Source organism: Melanaphis sacchari, unplaced genomic scaffold (genome assembly GCF_002803265.2).
Source record: "Melanaphis sacchari strain LSU unplaced genomic scaffold, SCAv2.0 Contig0_pilon_pilon, whole genome shotgun sequence".
NCBI lineage: Eukaryota > Metazoa > Arthropoda > Insecta > Hemiptera > Aphididae > Melanaphis > Melanaphis sacchari.
The window spans coordinates 21522198-21540870 of NW_020270366.1; the positions used below are offsets into that span (position 1 = coordinate 21522198).

Here is an 18673-nt window from a genome sequence, read left to right on the forward strand (position 1 = left end):
ATTCATTACTTAATAAAAATAGAGAAAAAGTATAAGTAACCACTCTGCTATAATATTGTTAGTATCACGTGTACCTTATCATTGTGTAATATTTAGTTCAATGATAAATAATTGCATACAAAATACGGTTCTGAGAGGAAATTAACTGGCAGCCTAAATAACTAAGTATATTTTACGATATATTTATATTTATATTGTATTTAAAAATATAATTGTATAAATAAAATATAAGAATTCGAATTTAAAGTTTCAAGTACCCAAGAATATTATTTTTAATTTACAAAAGAGTAACTCAAATATTCATTCTTTGTTAAAATATTTTATTTCTTCCTAAAACTAAAAAGTATAGAATAATTATTTTTTAATATATATTTTTCCTACGCTGAGTTCCATAATTAGATGGTATTCTTTTCATATTGTTCTGAAATCAAAAAAACTATAAATCCATCATCATATTTTCTTGCTAGCTAATAACATAAATTATGATAAAAAAAAGAAAACATTTTTTGGTTTATTTATGAGCATCATGGTATTAAAATTTTAAGTTTTGGCTATAAAAGTTAAACGTTTTATAAATTGTTCATTACAAAATATTTTGTAAAATTTCTTGATTAACGAATGACGAATTTTGAATTTTGTCTAAATTTAAACTTCAAATTCTTATGAAAAAAAACCGTTGTTTTATATCTTTAACAATAGTTATAAATAACTGTAATAACAATCTATGAAAAATTTCGTATTAAATTTCCAAACTTAATTAAATCTATTTATATAATATTTATTGATTAAATCAATATGTTATTTATAAAAAAAAAAAAATAATAAATAGCTTTTATAGAATTATTTAAAAATAATATTTTATGTAAAAAATAATAATGTAAATATTTGGTAAAATTTCCAAGTATTTTTTACGATTATTTGTTTTTGAATTACGTAATAAATGATTGTCAAGTTCTGCGTAAAAATTATTATTTTTATTTTTTCGGTTATTTTGAAAAGTATGTAGAATTTTCATCCTCCAAAGTATCAACTGGATCCAGTTTTTCCATCAGAAACTACCCTATATTACTATGTATATTATATTATGATGTATTATTTATATTGTTATTACAGTAATAATTTATTTTATTATAAGTTATGCAGAAATCGAATTTTATATTATTTATTTTTAAGTGTGTAGTTTCGTGGTAAAAAGTAATAGTATGAAATTAATCTAAGTATTTTTAGAAGTTATAGTGTGTATAGAAAATAATAATGTATATAAATATAAAGTCTCAGCCAAAAATATTTTTGAATTACAACAAAATAATTAAAATTTTTATTTACTTGTATGTATCTAATTATGTTCAAATTTGAATTTTGAAAGGCTATAAAAAAAATCGTATTTATATATTCTTTAGATATTTTAGTTTCAGTGTAATTTTATTATCGAGAATTATTTAATATATTTTTAAGATTTAATTATAAAAATTATAAATATAACATATTTTTAATTTTAAGATAATTTGCATATAATCGTGTTTTTGACGAATTTTATCTAAAATTGAATTTCAAAAGCTTATAAAAATTAACCGTGCCTTTGCATCTTTATTATTTTTAAATAGCTATAATAATTTAAAAAAAATAAAAAGTAAAATAAATAAATTTTCAAGCTTTTTTACTTGTTAATCAAACATTTTTTTTTATCTGTATTTATAGAAGAAAAAAATAATTGAAATTGTCAAATGTCTAAAAACAGCTCAAAAAAGTCAAAATATTTTAAAAATTACACCTCGTATAGAAAATGGCATTATAAAAATTTGTAAAACTATTCAAGGATCTCCTTTCATTTGTTTAAGAAAATTACTTTTTTACGAATGCATTTTCGTTAAAATTTCAACTTCACATACTCCTGTAAAATTATTTTGTATTTACATTCAAACGTATCTCTCGTATAAAAAAATACAATACGAAGTCATAGTCAATTATAATTTTGTCATTTAACAACATTTATTTTTTATCCATCTTCAGAGAGTATTATTTTTTTATAAGAAAACTCGATGAATACAACCCATTTTATTTTGTAAATTAATTTAATGATTTAATATATTTTTATATGAATTTTATCAACTTTATATTCACGCATTTTAATATCGGAATAAAAAAAGTATATATTATAATGATGGTTTTTAATTTTAGTTAATATATGGTATTAACTGACATTGAAAAATGTTTTGGGTATAAAACATTAAAAAATTACGTAGTTTAACCGTGAGATGTATACTTGACCATTAATCCCGTATGACATTTTAAGAATAAAATATTATTATTACAGTATATTATTATAATGTCATCGCTTTTAATCTGTGGTCATATAACTTTAGTAACACACTATAAGATAGCATATCATACCTTTATAGATGATGAAACTATACATGACCGTTAACACGGTTTATCAGTGGCTGTCAATTAGGTAACTAAAAAAAAAATATAAAAAAAAAAAACCCACGATATCTACGAAAAAAATGGAACGTATTGAATAACAAAATATGTTCTTCATCCGTTTCCCAGGTGGTATTTAAATGCATCGCTCTACGTTATTTCGATTTCTAGTAGCTTGTCACTGTGTGATAATATATACACCGACGTACCAGCCGATATAGGAAATCCAACTGTAAACCGTACGTGGTTTATTCTCGAGTTGTCAATATTCGATTGTTTCCGTTGTTTTTACTGCACGAACGCGAATAATGGCTCCGAACGCAGACGCCACCGCTAACAGCCCAAAGTACTACCAAGACGATGATATCGTCATTTCGGGTATTTCTGGTCGCTTCCCGAATTGCGATACGTTTGAAGAGTTCAAAAAAAAACTGTTCGACGGCACTGACATACTTGAAAAAGAACAGAACAGGTGGCCGGAGGGTAAGTTATTATATGCATCGTGAATTCGATAGTGCAAGTAATTATTCTGCTTATAATACTTGCATTATAATTAATAATAATAATTATTATTATTATTATAACAGTATTTATATAAATAATTAAGTATGAACAGCAAAATATTACATTTTAATATGAAGAAAAATATATCATTTAAATTATATAGGTACTCTTACTATGCAAACTTTTAACCAAAAATTGAAATTTATAATTTTATTTACACACCAAGTAGAGAGTACACCAGACTATTATATAAATGGTTTTAGTTATTTATTGTAAGGAAATAAGAGGATATCATACGATTATGATCCGCTGAAAGCTTCATTCTTGATTACAAAATAATTTTAAATTCTAACCGCCTGATTTTTATTGACTTAAAACCAAAAAAATTGACAGCTTAATCATGTTATGGTAAATATTGGTAAATGTTGATTTTATAAATTTAAAAGCGTTGAAAACCTTTTCGAATCTTTTTACAGTTAATTAATTATAGACATATTTGATTAGTATTTCATAATAGGATAATAGGTACCGTACCAATTTTATTAAAAAAATTATCTTATCTCACAAGTGTCTAATAAAATAATTGTTAGCACAACGGGCCATTAAATTTACGGCAGATATGTTTGATGAATCCTAAGACACAAAGAACTTTCTCGTTTATAGTTTCAACACAAGTATTAAATATAGATAATAAATCAGAGTATCAGACAAAATGATAGATTATAATTCTATTTTTAATTTTAAGACTTAGAAAATATAATAAATAATATATAGATTTCAAAACGTATGAAGAAAATTATTTGCAAAATATTAATGAAACATTTGCGTGTTTTATATTCTATTTCATTCAATCGCATTTGTTTTGTGAGTTAGCAATAATAATATTTTTGAAAAAATCTCTGTAAAAATTAAATAAAAAAATGTTGCTAGTATGAAGAAAAACAAACCATGTTAAAGTCTGGCAAACATATAAATATGTCTTTAGTATACCTTTTATAATAATTTCACTTTTAAATTGTATAAAATACTAATTAATTATAATTAAAAAAAAAAAAAAAATAATGAATTAAGTAGAATAATAATATATTAATCTACATGTAAAATTTGTTATTTACTATGTGGTAAGTTTGTAAGACAAAAACAAAACATTTGAATAAAATACTCTTCAGTAGTTTTTCGAACTTATTACAATATTAGAAATATTTATAAATTATAAATTATTTATATTTTTAAAATTATTTATTTTATTGTACGATTTATTGATTAATCTATATATTATACTGAAGTGGTATAGAATTGATTTAGATAGGGATATATTACTTTTTTTTTTATTGGTAAATAGTATGTTTAATATTATATAAATTCGATTTGATAATAGTATACAGATTGTTGTTTTTGAATTATGTAGATTAATTTGTCTGATAGATTTTATTTCTATATAATTATAATAAGCTAATGAAATTATTAATAACAATTTTAAATACATATTTAAAAAAAATTATATTACCAACATCGTGTTTATTTTAGGTATTTGCGGTGCAGTAACTAAAATTGGAGTCTTGAATAATTTGACGAAATTCGATTCGACATTTTTCAATGTACATCCAAAATTGGCCGAAAGGTTGGACCCACAGATACGCTGCATGTTGGAGAGTACATACGAAGCATTTGTCGATGCTGGTAAGCAAATATATTGTATTATTATAAAACTGTATTAATCCATTTAATCCGTTTTTATAAAATACAATACTTATAATATTAATAAATAATTCGGCAGGTGTGAATCCGACATCTTTGAGGGGATCGAACACCGCAGTGGTTGTGGCTACGACGAACAACGATTATGCCGATTGGTGGTCTGCAGATCCCACTAGAGTAAATGGTTACGAATTTTTGGGTGTTACCAGAACTATGTTTCCAAATCGTATTTCATATTCGTTCGATTTGAAAGGTAGTAAAATATTATCAAACTATTATAATATGATACTTATTTAATTTTGTAACTTTGTGTATGTTTTTTGTTGAGAATATAAAAATGAATTCTCGTATACAAATGCCTTTCTTTGTATAATATTATTTATATTTATATATATTTATGAAGGTAAACAGAAAAACTGATCGTTTTAATGCGAATTCATATGTAAACAGTTATTTAAATTAAAAATATTAATTTTAATTAAAATAATATATTTTTAAATAACATACATTGTGTATTCGTTTATCGTACAATCATTTACTGATCACATGTTTTAATCAATTATTAAAAAAAAAATTATGCAACACCTATTATAAAACACGTCATGTTAAATTTTTCACGGTGTTATTCCTGGACGTACCGTTCAAAAATAGCTTTAAACAAGAATATTTTAAGGGCCCTACCTTACGAGTATATTAGATTGATTTGTTGTATGCCTTTATAGGACCCAGTTATGCCCTTGATTCTGGATCTTCAGGTAGTTTGGTGGCTTTCGAACATGCGTATAGAATGCTTAAGACCGGAGTAGTAGACGGTGTAGTAGTCGCCGGGTGTTCGTTATTGCTCAACCCTGTGTTGTCAGTCATGTTGCAGAAGATGAACGGCGTGTCACCAGATGGCAAGAGCAGGCCTTTTGATGTCTCAGGTACTATTTTAATTGTTACTGTGTTCTCGTATTTGCTTAAAAATTATATGACGAACAAATTTGACGCGTATGAAAAATAAAGGCTCGGGACTGGGTTTATAGGAGACGCTGATTCTACACAATTTTCTTTCGTGATCACTAGAAAATCGAATTTTTCAATTAACATAGCTAGTATATTAAAATTGGCTCAACATAAAAATATTAATATTATTAGACATGAAAAAAAAATATTGGTCTATTATTACAATTCAAGTTTTTATAAAAATGTTTTTTGAATTTTCATTACTCCACATTTTACAGCATATTATTATACTTACAACTACGCGTAGTATTAGAAATTTAGAGTTTCAAATTTTTAATAAAATGTTTAAAAGTTCTTTAATTATTTTAAAAACAATAATATAGTAATACGACAATTTTATTTGTTTTAGGCCAAGGAACTGCGCGTTCCGATGCCGTTGTCATCGCGTATTTGCAGCACGCCAAAAATGCTAAACGGGTGTACGCTACTGCCGTGAGTGCGCGTACCAACACCGAGGGTTTCCGTCTAGAAGGAGCTATTTATCCATCCAACACGCAACAGATCGAACTATTCCGTGAAGCCTTGGACATCGCCAAAATCAATCCCACCGATGTCGACTACATTGAGAGCAGTGCTTGCGGCGACCAGGTACCTTTATTTGTCTTAATACGCATATAATACACACCATATTATTTGTTACACTCGGTTTTTAGAAATAGGTATTTCACTCTCCCCTTCAAAAAAAAAAAAGTTATCCACATTCGGTTCAAATATTAGATTTTAATAAATTTCGTTTAAATGCGGTGCCAATGACATGTATATCGAAGATTTCAATTAGGCCTGCCAAATTTTAAACGAGTCAATCTTTCACACCTCCGTTCAATGGTATTTAAACGGACGACATAATTCTGACTTTTACTTGGGATAATAATACATTTATTAAAATATTTTACAATAATTAGAGCTTTTTGATTTGTTCACGATGTTTTTAAATGCGATTTCTAAAATAAACCGATTATTTAAAAAAATTAAAAACACATACTACGTTACGAAATAGTGTTGTAAGGTACTATAATAATTGTTCTGGTAATCGACATATTTACTTGCTGCTAAAATGTAATATAATGCGTGTATAGTTTCAAATCATTAACTTGCGAGAGACTGAAAGCTGATGCACATTTTGTTTTTGTTGACATTTTAGTTAGGCGATGCTCAAGAACTCAATGCTGTCACTGAAGTGTACTGCAAAGATCGCACCAAACCACTGTTGATCGGATCCGTGAAATCGAACATGGGTGATAGTGAACCGGCTTCCGGAATTTGCGGTATCGTAAAAACCGTGTTGGCCATGGAACGTCAAGAAATTCCACCGACGCTTCACTACAAGGCCCCAAATCCTCGGGTTCCGGCCTTGAAAGACGGTCGGTTGCTTGTCGTCAACAAATCTTTGCCGTGGAAAGGAAAGTACGCAGCCGTGAACGCAGTAGGTGTCGGTGGACATAATGCTCACGCTTTGCTAAAGGCCAACGAGAAGCAAAAGCAACCAAAACCCCAGGATTCCATTCCCCGCTTGGTGGTTGGATCTGCGAGAACCGAAAGTGCGATCAATTATCTGTTAAATACGGTGAGAATTTTGTACAGTTGTACTTAAACTCGATGTTCGGGGCTTTATAGTGATCGCGATGCATAAATTTGTTCAGATCATATGAAACGAGGATTGTTGTTTAACAAAAGATGCTTCACAATTTATTAAATATTAATCGGTGTAAAAATCTGAAACGTCAGAGTAGGGCGTTATTTGAATGCAATTTTATCTAGTTGATTATTTAGATAACATTTTATTCAAATGATTTTTTTACAGTTGTTCGATTAAAAAAACTATTCGACTAAATTTCAAAGAAAGTTATTCATGTAATCATTACAAAAATGTAAATAAATAAATAAAAACCGAAAATTATTCGAATAACTATCTTTGAAATTTATTCAAATAATATTTTATTCGAATAATTATCTAGATAAAATTTTGCACAACTCTGGTAAGCGCGTATCTGAATGATTTTCGGCACTACAAGTCTCGAACCGATCGATAATATTTTTTCGATAGAATTTATGATCAAATTAATTTTTGCTATCATAGGTCGAAGGCATGCCCAGAGATCCCGAGTTTTACGGTCTATTGTACGGAGTTCATAGTCAAAACATTCCGGGCCACATTTACAGGGGGTACAGCATTCTCGATGAGAAAGATGCCCGCGAAACAGCGGTGAGTAAATCGTTATCATTACTATTTTGATTGCGCCGACAATGGCTGTGGTCGGGTACGTATAGGTTGTGTGTTAATAAAAATTAAAAACGACCGTCGATTCTGTCATCAGGTCCTTGGAGTGGGCAAACGCCAAGTGTGGTACGTATTCTCCGGTATGGGAAGTCAATGGACTGGCATGGGCCGCGACCTGTTGGCTCTGCCACCGTTCCGTGAGTCGATCGACAAGAGCGCCAATACGCTGAAAAATCTTGGGTTAGACCTTTACGCTATTTTCAACTCAAACGACAAGACAATCTTTGACAACGTATTGAATTCGTTTGTCGGAATCGCTGCCATACAGGTACGAAGGTTTCAATATATTAGATTCGATGTCATAGGTCCAACCATGATTTCGTCCAAAAACTTAATGCGTTTACGTAGAAAGTACCTATATTATAAAATGCAATATTAAAAATACCATTAAGGTAAATGTGATTTTAACTTGAAAATTTAAATACTTGTTCCACATAAGCCGTGTGTTGTACGATTCGTATTATGGAAAATGTAAATATTATATAACGAATTGACTTGAGATATTTTATTGATACTGATTGGACGAACTAAACATATGTCAGACGATATATCCCGTTGAAATGGGAATCGATATTGGACGAAATTACTATTGGATTTATTGGACCTATAGACGTTTGTTAATCGGAAATTGTTATTTATGTTATTTGTTGCTATATTTTGTATTAACGGCAAGATTTATACTATCCTCTATAGTTTGTAGATTTATTTTTACATAACGCGTGACCACGCGATTAATTAATGTTTTCTTTCAATAGATCGCTTTGGTCGATGTGCTCACCACTGTCGGTATCACACCCGACGGAATCGTGGGACACTCGGTTGGAGAATTGGCTTGCGCATATGCTGACGGAACGTTGACAGCTGAACAGACCATTATCGTCGCCTACTGGAGAGGTCGCAGTCTTTTAGATCTAAACTTGGCCCCTGGAGCTATGGCGGCAGTCGGTATGTCATTATTCAACTTAGAAGTTTTCTAGTTTTGTGTGTAGAAACGTTTTTTAAATAGTAACTTTTATTGATAACACGTATACAAAACAAATAGTAAACTAGGTAAAAGGTAAATAATGCGTAATTAGTGCTTTAATAAAATAATAATAAATGTTCATGTCATTAAAAAGTTGTGATTTTAATGTGTTAGCGTGTTTATCTTTTGTTACATGGAAAAAGAAATTGATTTTGGTTGAAATTTGTTTTACATTATTGCTATTAAACATGTACAAACAATTTTTTTCATCATTTATTTTGTTTAATAATGTATTGGGTTTTTTGGATCACGGTAATTAATATCAGTATCCGTATACCTTTTTTTTTTTTTTTTTTTATAAACGTTAATTCCAATTATAATTTGATTTTTATTTCGGAAGAAAAATTAGTCTTAAATAAAATAATTACTGATCGACGAATCAACAAATAAAATCAGAAAAATAGGCTTAAAGTATTATTAGCGACATATTATGCGATATTAATAACATTTTATTTTAAGCATTTTTTCAGTGATTTATTTATATTTTATAATTTTATTTAAACACATTTACTTAGTTCAGTTTTACACGTTTAAAAACTATAAATTGAAGTTTTTGAATATTTTTTAATTTTAAAGTTTAAAATGTTATGTATATTAAATTTATCCATTTTTTAGTGCACACTGCTCAAATTAACATAGTTGTTTTTACAAACGTGTCATTTTTAATTAATTAATATTTTGTTAAATTTAAGGTTTATCTTGGGAGGAGGCCAATGCTCGAGTTCCTTCTGACATCGCAGTGGCTTGCCATAACAGCGAAGACGGTGTCACGATTTCTGGACCACCGGATTCAATCGCAAAATTTGTGGACCAATTGAAATCTGAAGGTGTGTTTGCAAGAGAAGTCAACAGTTCTGGAATCGCATTCCATTCGTGGTACATTGCTGCCGCAGGACCATTATTTAAGGAAAAAGTTGCAGGAGTATGTTAATTTATAGTTTGAATAACAAAAAAAAAAAAAAAAAGGAGCTATTTAAAACGATTAAATATTTTATAAACGCAATATATTACAAAACAGATTATTTCAAAACCGATAATGAGGTCAGTTAAGTGGATCAGTACGTCTATTCCAGAATCCAGGTGGGACGAACCGTTGGCACAATATTCATCTGTGGCATACCACGTAAACAATTTAGTATCTCCAGTTTTGTTCAACGTGAGTGCGAAAATTGCAAAAATCAAAATCGTAATGATCGTTAAATATACATATATATATTATATTTTTAAACATGTTTCAGAGTGCGTTGAAACACATACCCGACAACTCTGTGGTCATTGAAATCGCTCCACACGCGCTCCTCCAAGCCATACTGAAACCGAGTGTCGGTTCCAAATGTACGCACGTAGGTCTGGTGCGAAGAAATCATTCGACGGTAGTGAATTTGTTGTCCAGTATTGGAAATCTGTACAACGCCGGATTGCATCCGAAAATAGAAAATCTGTACCCGCAAATTAACTATCCCGTATCCAAGGGCACACCATCGCTGCAGAATTTGGTCGAATGGGATCATGCCGACGATTGGGAAGTGATCACTTTTATCGACAACGAAGTTAAATCATCGGGTGAAGTTATATTAAATGTGGATACCGATAGCGAAAGGTACAACTACCTCAGGGGAACATACATCGATGGTGTTGAAGTCCTTCCGTACGCGTCATACCTCGTAAGTTAATTGTTATGTAGTTTAACACTTAAATATTTTTGATTTTTTAAATTTATTTTGAAATCAATACAATGCATATAGGTAAATTAATATTAAATGTGGTACACTGAAAAATATATAAATGCATTATTTTTTAATGTAAAAATAACAACTAATTTTTTTCTTTCATTGAATTAAAATTGAAAATATTCATTTATTATGTAAGAAATATATGAGGTTTATTTAATATTGAACAATATTTACGTTTTTTTAGACATTCGTGTGGGACGCTTTTGCTAAATTACAACGGTCGTTTTCTGGAAAAGTCCCTGTTGTGTTCGATAACGTTCAATTCTTTAAAGTATTACCTATCCCAGAAAGTGGTAAGTTTATTATATATAACAAGTTTTGATAATTATAGATTAAATTGTACGTTATTTTAAATTTTTTTTCTTTTAGGAAAATTCTGTTTTACTATCAACATTTTGGAGAGTAGTGGAGAATTTGAAATTAGAGAAAGCAATTCCGTTGTAGTGTCAGGTTTCATTCATATTCAAACATCCGATGAACAAGTACAATTACCAGAGATTAAATCATACGAAGTTGACCAGTTGTCGACCGCTGATGTTTATCAAGAGCTTGCATGCAAAGGTTATAAGTATAGCAAAAGTTTCCAAGGCATCAATTTGGCCAATGACAACGGTATAAAGAAATATTTAATAATTAGCTTATTCATACAATGGTAATGTAATATTAATATTATTATTATTATTGTTATAGGTAATTGTGGACGTATCGTTTTCGATGGAAAATGGGCACCATTTATCGAATCACTGTTGCAACTGCACTTGTTGAAACTCGACACAAGAGATCACTACGCCATTAAATACTTGTTCAAGTTAAGCATTTATCCAGAAAAACAACATGCATCTGTGTCTTCTAATAGTAATATTAACAATTAATCAAAACATCGTTGTTAATGCACTGTTTCGAAATGCAATGATAACACGAGTTTATTTGTTAACAGGTACGTCATTCAGTATTTACGAAAACATCGGCGTGATTAAATCTGCCGGAGTTGAGATTAGAGATATCAGGTCTACATTGGTTCCCATCCGAAAAGAATTACAACAAGACTTTGATTTAGAGTCTTATGTATTTTTGCCATTTGTATCGGACGAAGTACGTAGACAATTCATTACTATTGTTCTCTCAGTTAAAATTTGTTTTTAGTCATTTATTATTAATTTTTTTTATACATTTTACCAGGTAGTTGATGAACCACTCAAGAATATCGTACAAATTGTATTGGAAAATGCTTATGAACCTTTTGAGGTGTCAGAAGTATTAACCTCATCACAACAAGAACATTTAGTTCCGAAAATTTTAAGTCTTATCAACGCAAAATCTTCGTTCTACGTAAAAGCAATTTATTGAAATAAAATAATACCAAACCTTTTTTTAATTTTTTATTTATGTCATAACCCATATGAATTTGTATATTTTGTTGTAGATCAACGCTCACGTGTATGCCAAAGACGTAAGTCCATACCAATCCGAGGAATTCATAACTTATTATGAACAAGACTTGACATCAAGTGATTTGGAAAAACAATCGTTCTTCGTCGTAGCAAACGGCGCAATTGAGAATAAACAATTACTGAACAACGTACTATCGGGTGTTCAAAACGGAGGTTTCTTGCTATCCATAGAACATCAATTTGATTCAAAATTCAGACAAGTTGGATTAGACGTAGTCGCAAAATATACAGATGGTCAAAATTTATATATTTTGTTTAAAAAAGTAATTTCATGCACATGTGTAATGCTTTGATCGATACAAACCTATTAACAATTATGGTTTTTTTTTTTTTTAATTTTAGAATACCGACGCACCCACTCCAGTTGTACTAACTGTTGGAAATTCATTCTCCTGGGTCGAGTTGTTGAAACAGAACATTCAAAACGCTAAAAATGACAATCGAGATGTCTTTTTGATCAGTCAAAATTTGGAAAACACTGGAGTTATAGGTTTAACAAAGGGTTTGAGACAAGAACCAAATGGAAAATTTGTCAAGTACGTCGAAATTGCGCGTTAATATCAGCTTAAATTATTAAAATCGCATGACCGCAATAAATAATAGTTGTGATCATATTATTATATTATTGTTAGATGTGTGTCAATTAAAGACAACAAAGCACCCTTGTTTTCCGTGTCACTTCCGTTATATCAAGAACAACTTAGGAAAGGACTAGCTGTCAACATGCTTTTGGGCGGTGTTTGGGGAACATGCGCGTTCGTTCCGTACAAAAAAACTAAAGTTCAGGTAGAACATGCTTACATAAACACCACAAAAGCTGGTGATGTTAATAGTTTACAATATATAGAAGGAAAACTATCAACTTTCAAGTGAGTTTTTATACATATACATATATATATATATATATTATTATGTATATAGTTTTTTATATTACTTTAAATTAAATTTGTTCTATATTTATCTATTCAGAAACTAACTATACTTATAAAATACTATTAATTAGTATAATTAGAAAACTTTCCAGAAGTATTTATATCTTGATAAAAAAAAAAAAAAAAAAAATGTAAATATTTGTATAATTTTTAGTACTGTCACTGAAACAAGAATATTTTCATATTATTCATAAACTTTTATTTAAAAGAATCATATATATTATATTTATTTATTTATATTAATTTTAATAAGCAAGTTCTTCAACACAATACATTATAAAAATTATCTGAATAACCAATTATAAAATATTTTATACTTCATTTAAATTAATTAAAGCTGAGCATATATAAACTATAAGATATTGGTTTGAATATACAGTAAAACTCGCTTAAGACGTTTTTTAAGGGACCCGTTATTTAGAACGTTTTAAGCGGGAAAGCGTCTTATACGGAAAAGTGTTTTAAGTGGAAGGATCTTAAGCAAGTTTTACTGTATACATATATATTCAAAGCTTTTATCCTAAAACATTTGCAGGCTATATAAAAAAAAAAAAAACATCGACATCATTACGAATTGAGTCATATTATAACAAAATTTCTCTAATAAAAAAAATTATTCAAGTATTAAACTTACCAAAGAATACAATTTACAACTTATACTTTAATTTTATAAATGTGTTAAATTCATATGGTAATATAATTAAATGAAAATGTATTTTAAAAAGAATAGTCAGAATGCTCGTTATTTAATGTTCCGAATGTTTGTTACCGTTATTCCAAAGTATTTGCAAACGTGAATTGCTATTTTTTATAAGTATCTGAATATTCATTATTTATATTATGTATTATAATTATATATAAAGTATTTGAATTATATAATGTAAAATATTTTACTTGAGTTACTAATAAGTTATATTTTATTACTCGTCAGCCCTAAAGAAAATCCGGATTATGATTTATATTACCCGTATTGCGTTCCTCTCAATGGTTTGGACGTCAAAATGGTAAAAGGCACAATTCAGAGTAACGGAATTTCCGAAGATATAGCACAACAAGTAAGAGGTCGCATTGCAATAACTAATCGTCACATTCTCGTACACATGTGTAATATCGATACAAGACTAGATTTCGCTGATGTTAACATTACATTGAATTATTTCAGGGTAGCTACCTCGGCATGGAGTTCGCTGGACGTAATGCCAATGGTAAGAAAGTAATCGGTTTGGTGTCCGGTGGGGCTTTGGCCACGTCAGTCTTAGCACGTAAAGATCTCGTCTGGGAAGTGCCTGACTCATGGTCCATGGAAGCAGCTTGTACCGTACCGAGAACTTACAGCCTTGTAAGTATTGCAGCGATGTTTTTCGATTATTATCATTTTAGTTTTTATTAAGTTTTACGTAACGACTTCGTTTATTTCGTTTAGGCCTACTATGCGTTAGTCGTTCGAGGAAACGTCCAATCAGGTGAATCCGTGTACGTGCACGCTGGCGCTAGTGGGATAAGCACAGCCGCTATCTCCGTGGCTCTCGAGCTGGGAGCCATCCCGTACGTAGGAGTATTCAATAAGGATCAAGTAGAGTACTTGAAAACAAGATTCCCGCAAGTATGTCTTAAAGAATATTTCCTATTATATCAAATGGTATTGTTTTTAGTGCTAGATTTAGGTAGAGGTTGGCAATGCGGCACGGGGGCTTAGTAGCTTATTAAGAAAAAAAAAATTGATCATATGAATATGAAAACAATATTTAAAAATGTTCATAGAAAATACAATAATATAATAATGATTATTAATATTTTTAAGCTGTATACTCATTTTTAAAGCGTAAAAATGTAGCCCAAGTATTACATATTACATAAATATACCTATATATTTTTTTTGGTTTGAAAAATAATACAAAAATTAAGGGTACCAAATCTCCTAAATTTGCCATTGATTTTATATTATTATTATTTTTTTTTTAATTGTGCGATCGTACAGTTGAACAATGCCAGTTTTGCCGACCTGGCCAGTGGTAGTTTTGAGCAACATTTATTGGAGCAGACGGAAGGCCAAGGAGTCGATCTGATTTTCGATACTTATTCTGCGTACGACAAACGGCAAGAATTCGTTAATTCGTTGGCCGAGTACGGTCGCCTGGTGGACTTCGAAGTTTTCGCACCTATATCCGATTCATTGGGGGTGTCTGGAAACCTGAAGAGCATAACATATAGCAAGATTTCGTTCAGTACCATTCAATTTTCACCATCTGAAATTCAATATATCCAAAGACTGGTAGAACAAGGCATCCGAAACAACAAAGTACAACCGCTTGAAACCGTCGTTTTCCCTGCAAGTCAGGTAGCCGAAGCGTTTAAGTATAATGCAAATTGCAGCAACAATTTGGGAAGAATTGTAATTAAAATCCGTGAAGAAGAAGATAAGGTGAACGTACCTTCAACCAAGATAACCGTTGCTGCGTCCCCCAAATTGTTCTACACACCCGAAAAAGTTTTTGTCGTTAGTGGTGAGTTTTTTTATGGTCCTTAACGGTTTAATGTTTTTTTTTTTTTAAATGGAAAGAAAACATTTTAACTTTTAACATTTTTTTATATTGTTGTCATCATGTAGGTGACGAAGACAGTTTGAGCTTGGAATTGATCCAACATCTAGCACACAGAGGAGCCCGCAAATTTGTTTTAGTGTCGAAAATGAACAACAAACCTCAGTCCGGATACAAGACCCTCACCTTGAAACGATTGAAGAACAAGAACGTTAACGTAATCCTGTCATTTGCTGACCCGTCAACAGTGAAAGGCGCTGAAGACGTACTTAAAGAAGCTGTTTCCCTCGGAACAGTCTGTGGTATTTTCTACATAACCACTGTGAGTACTTTTTGAATTTTTAAACATTAGGTACGATTGGAAATATCTCCGTAATTGTAAAAGTAATTCTACGTGTACGTGGACAGGCTCCGGAGACCAAATACTTGCAATCGCTGAGCGAAAAGGATTTCGCAGCGACGAAAAAGGCCGTATCCGAAGCAGTTGCTAATTTGGACACATTGAGTAGGAGATTAATTCCCCAACTTGAATCATTTGTTGTACTTGCTCCGGCCGTCGCATCAAGAGGAGCTAAAGCCAAATCCGACTACGTTTTTGCAAACGCAGATGTATTTAGAGTTGCTGAAGTCCGTAAAATTTCGGGCTACCCGACAGTGAGTGTTACTGACTATAAAATATGATATTTTTCGTTTTTGGTTTGATAGATTTAAAAAAAAAATAAATATTTTTACGAACATTGCTTTTTTGTTTTTAGGCGGTCATAGAATACGGCGCGATCGAAGGTAGTTCGAACGCGTTCAACAGTCCAAACTTCAAACCATCGTCGATCGTTTCAGCGTTGAACGTTTTAGATGAAATCGTTAAACAGCCACTAAACTCAACTGTCGTGTCGTACTCGAAATTCAACGGTCCGAATTCTGAAGAATTAGATGCTGCGACTCCATTGTTGTCGACAATTGCCAGGATTTTCGGTAATATTTTATAGTTTATTTTAAAGGATTTAAATATGAACAACCCGACGTCCCAAAAACAATGCTCAAAACGGTCACAACTTTAATACCTGAAATAACGGAAAATTAAGTTATTGTTAAATACTTGTACTCGACAAAATTTGAATTTGAAAATTCAATAATAACAGGTTAAAACCGATAATTCATTTCAGTAGTTGCTAGTTACACATACAATTTGATCTAAGAACATTATGTAAACCAGGTATCTTGATAAAGTTTCAACTATCGGGGTAAACAAACATTTTAGTTTATAGTTCGTTTATATTAACTTAAACAATAAATTACTTTATTTAAAATTTATAATGAACTAACACGAAGTATCAGTATTAGCTTTAATAACTGAATATTTTGGAACCACTAATACAAATGCATTGTTTCATTAAAATTGTCCTCAAGCCACTGATCATACGCATTGTTGTATATATTATTGTTATTAAATACTAATATTAGTATCACTAAAATATTTCAACATATTTCACAAAGAATTTAGAGGAAGTAAATAAAATTCGATAATTAATAATAAATGTATTTAAAAGAAAAACAAAATTTTAAATTATTTTAATAATTTTAAATATATTTTTTTAATATTTAAGTTATAATAATTGATATTAGAATATGGTACTAAAAACAGAAATCATGTGAAAAATTCAAAACTGAAAATCCAAGTTCAATTAATATTGATTTTAAAACCCTGCTTGTTTTTGTAAAAATTTAAAAAATGATTGATTTTGGTTCAAGCGGATAATAAATTGATTATCTATCTTGAACTATGCATTAATCTATCATATTATTATATTTATGTTGTATTTCGTCCACAGGTTTCAAGAAGCTATCCGACATTGAACAAACCTATAATCTCGCTCAACTCGGTCTGGACACGTTAATCGCACCACGCATCCAAGAAGCCATCAGACAACAAGCCAACATAAACATCGAAGTAGAAGAACTGAGAAAAATGACGTTCCCAGCTCTCCGAGCTAAGTTCATCGAATTACTTGCCTGAAATACAGTGCATATAATATAACTATAGTGTTGTTAGACTTGGATTTTATTAATTGTACTTTATTTACTTGAGCCGCCTGTGTAATGCTATAAACTTTTAAATAAACCAAATGCAAATTAGTAATAGAAATTACGTTTTTTTTTATTACCATTTTAATTATTATAGCCCCATTACGAGTACAATAATAATTATAATTGAGTCTTAAAATACAAATCAAAATATATTTTACAGACATTTTGAAAGATAAGATGCTGAAGATAAGTTTGCTAGTGATATAAGTATAATACTCAAATTCATTTTTATTTATTTATTTATTTTTAAATAAACGTCTGCACTTTATTTATTTTTAAATAAAGTTCTGCACAAGTACAGATTTGTAACAATATATTTAACAAAATTACGTATTGCAAAAATAAGTTTAAAAGCAAGGTAGACGTATACAGACATGTTACATAAGATAAAAAATAACAAGTAAAATTTCATTATTATTATTTAGATATATTAGTGATTTAAATAATGCAATTTTAGATCTGACAAATTATTGAAAAAAAAGTAAAAATAAGACTTATATAAAAGATGGAAATAAATGAATATTTCCTAATGACAGGATTCCATCATACTTTGTCCGAAGTTTGAGCGTTGCATTTTAAAATGGAATGTTGGGTATAAACGAGTATTTTATTGCAGTGCGTGAAACGAAATAAATTCATGAAGTGGTGGGCAAGAGGTGATACAATTAACTAATTTATATAAGAAGGATATTCGATATCTTGTGATAGGCTAAAAGAGAATTAAGTTTTAAATTTAATTTTAAGTTCTGAACTAAAGTGTCATCAATAGTCTTTGTTGACTTTATTTTGTATTCTATAAAATGAAAAAATTTCCTTCATAGGTACACGTTCTGCTTTTCTACAAAAGATATCGTAATAGGATTCCATATAATGGGTCCATATTTCAAAATAAAACGTACCAAGGTACAAAAAAGAACCCTGAGACAGTTTATAACATCCAACCATTTTATAGACCTATATAAAAATCCAAGAATCTTAATATAGCTTTAAGACTAATCTAAT

At 29.9% G+C, this 18673-nt stretch overlaps 1 protein-coding gene across 1 annotated transcript; it reads left to right on the plus strand.

Moving 5' to 3' along the window:
• The first annotated feature begins 2577 nt into the window (after positions 1–2577).
• Positions 2578–17729, plus strand: LOC112599674 (fatty acid synthase-like). Its single transcript, XM_025346688.1, has 28 exons — positions 2578–2904; positions 4453–4605; positions 4703–4876; positions 5346–5546; positions 5978–6216; positions 6770–7192; positions 7706–7831; positions 7944–8174; positions 8662–8851; positions 9623–9852; positions 9949–10086; positions 10169–10594; positions 10848–10956; positions 11033–11275; positions 11354–11518; positions 11601–11755; positions 11843–11992; positions 12087–12377; positions 12457–12650; positions 12747–12983; positions 13978–14101; positions 14209–14385; positions 14470–14649; positions 15025–15550; positions 15655–15908; positions 15995–16240; positions 16342–16558; positions 17416–17729. Exons 1-28 carry the CDS (start codon positions 2730–2732, stop codon positions 17598–17600), a joined length of 6159 nt encoding a protein of 2052 aa, XP_025202473.1. The 5' UTR covers positions 2578–2729; the 3' UTR covers positions 17601–17729.
• The last annotated feature ends 944 nt before the right edge of the window (positions 17730–18673 follow it).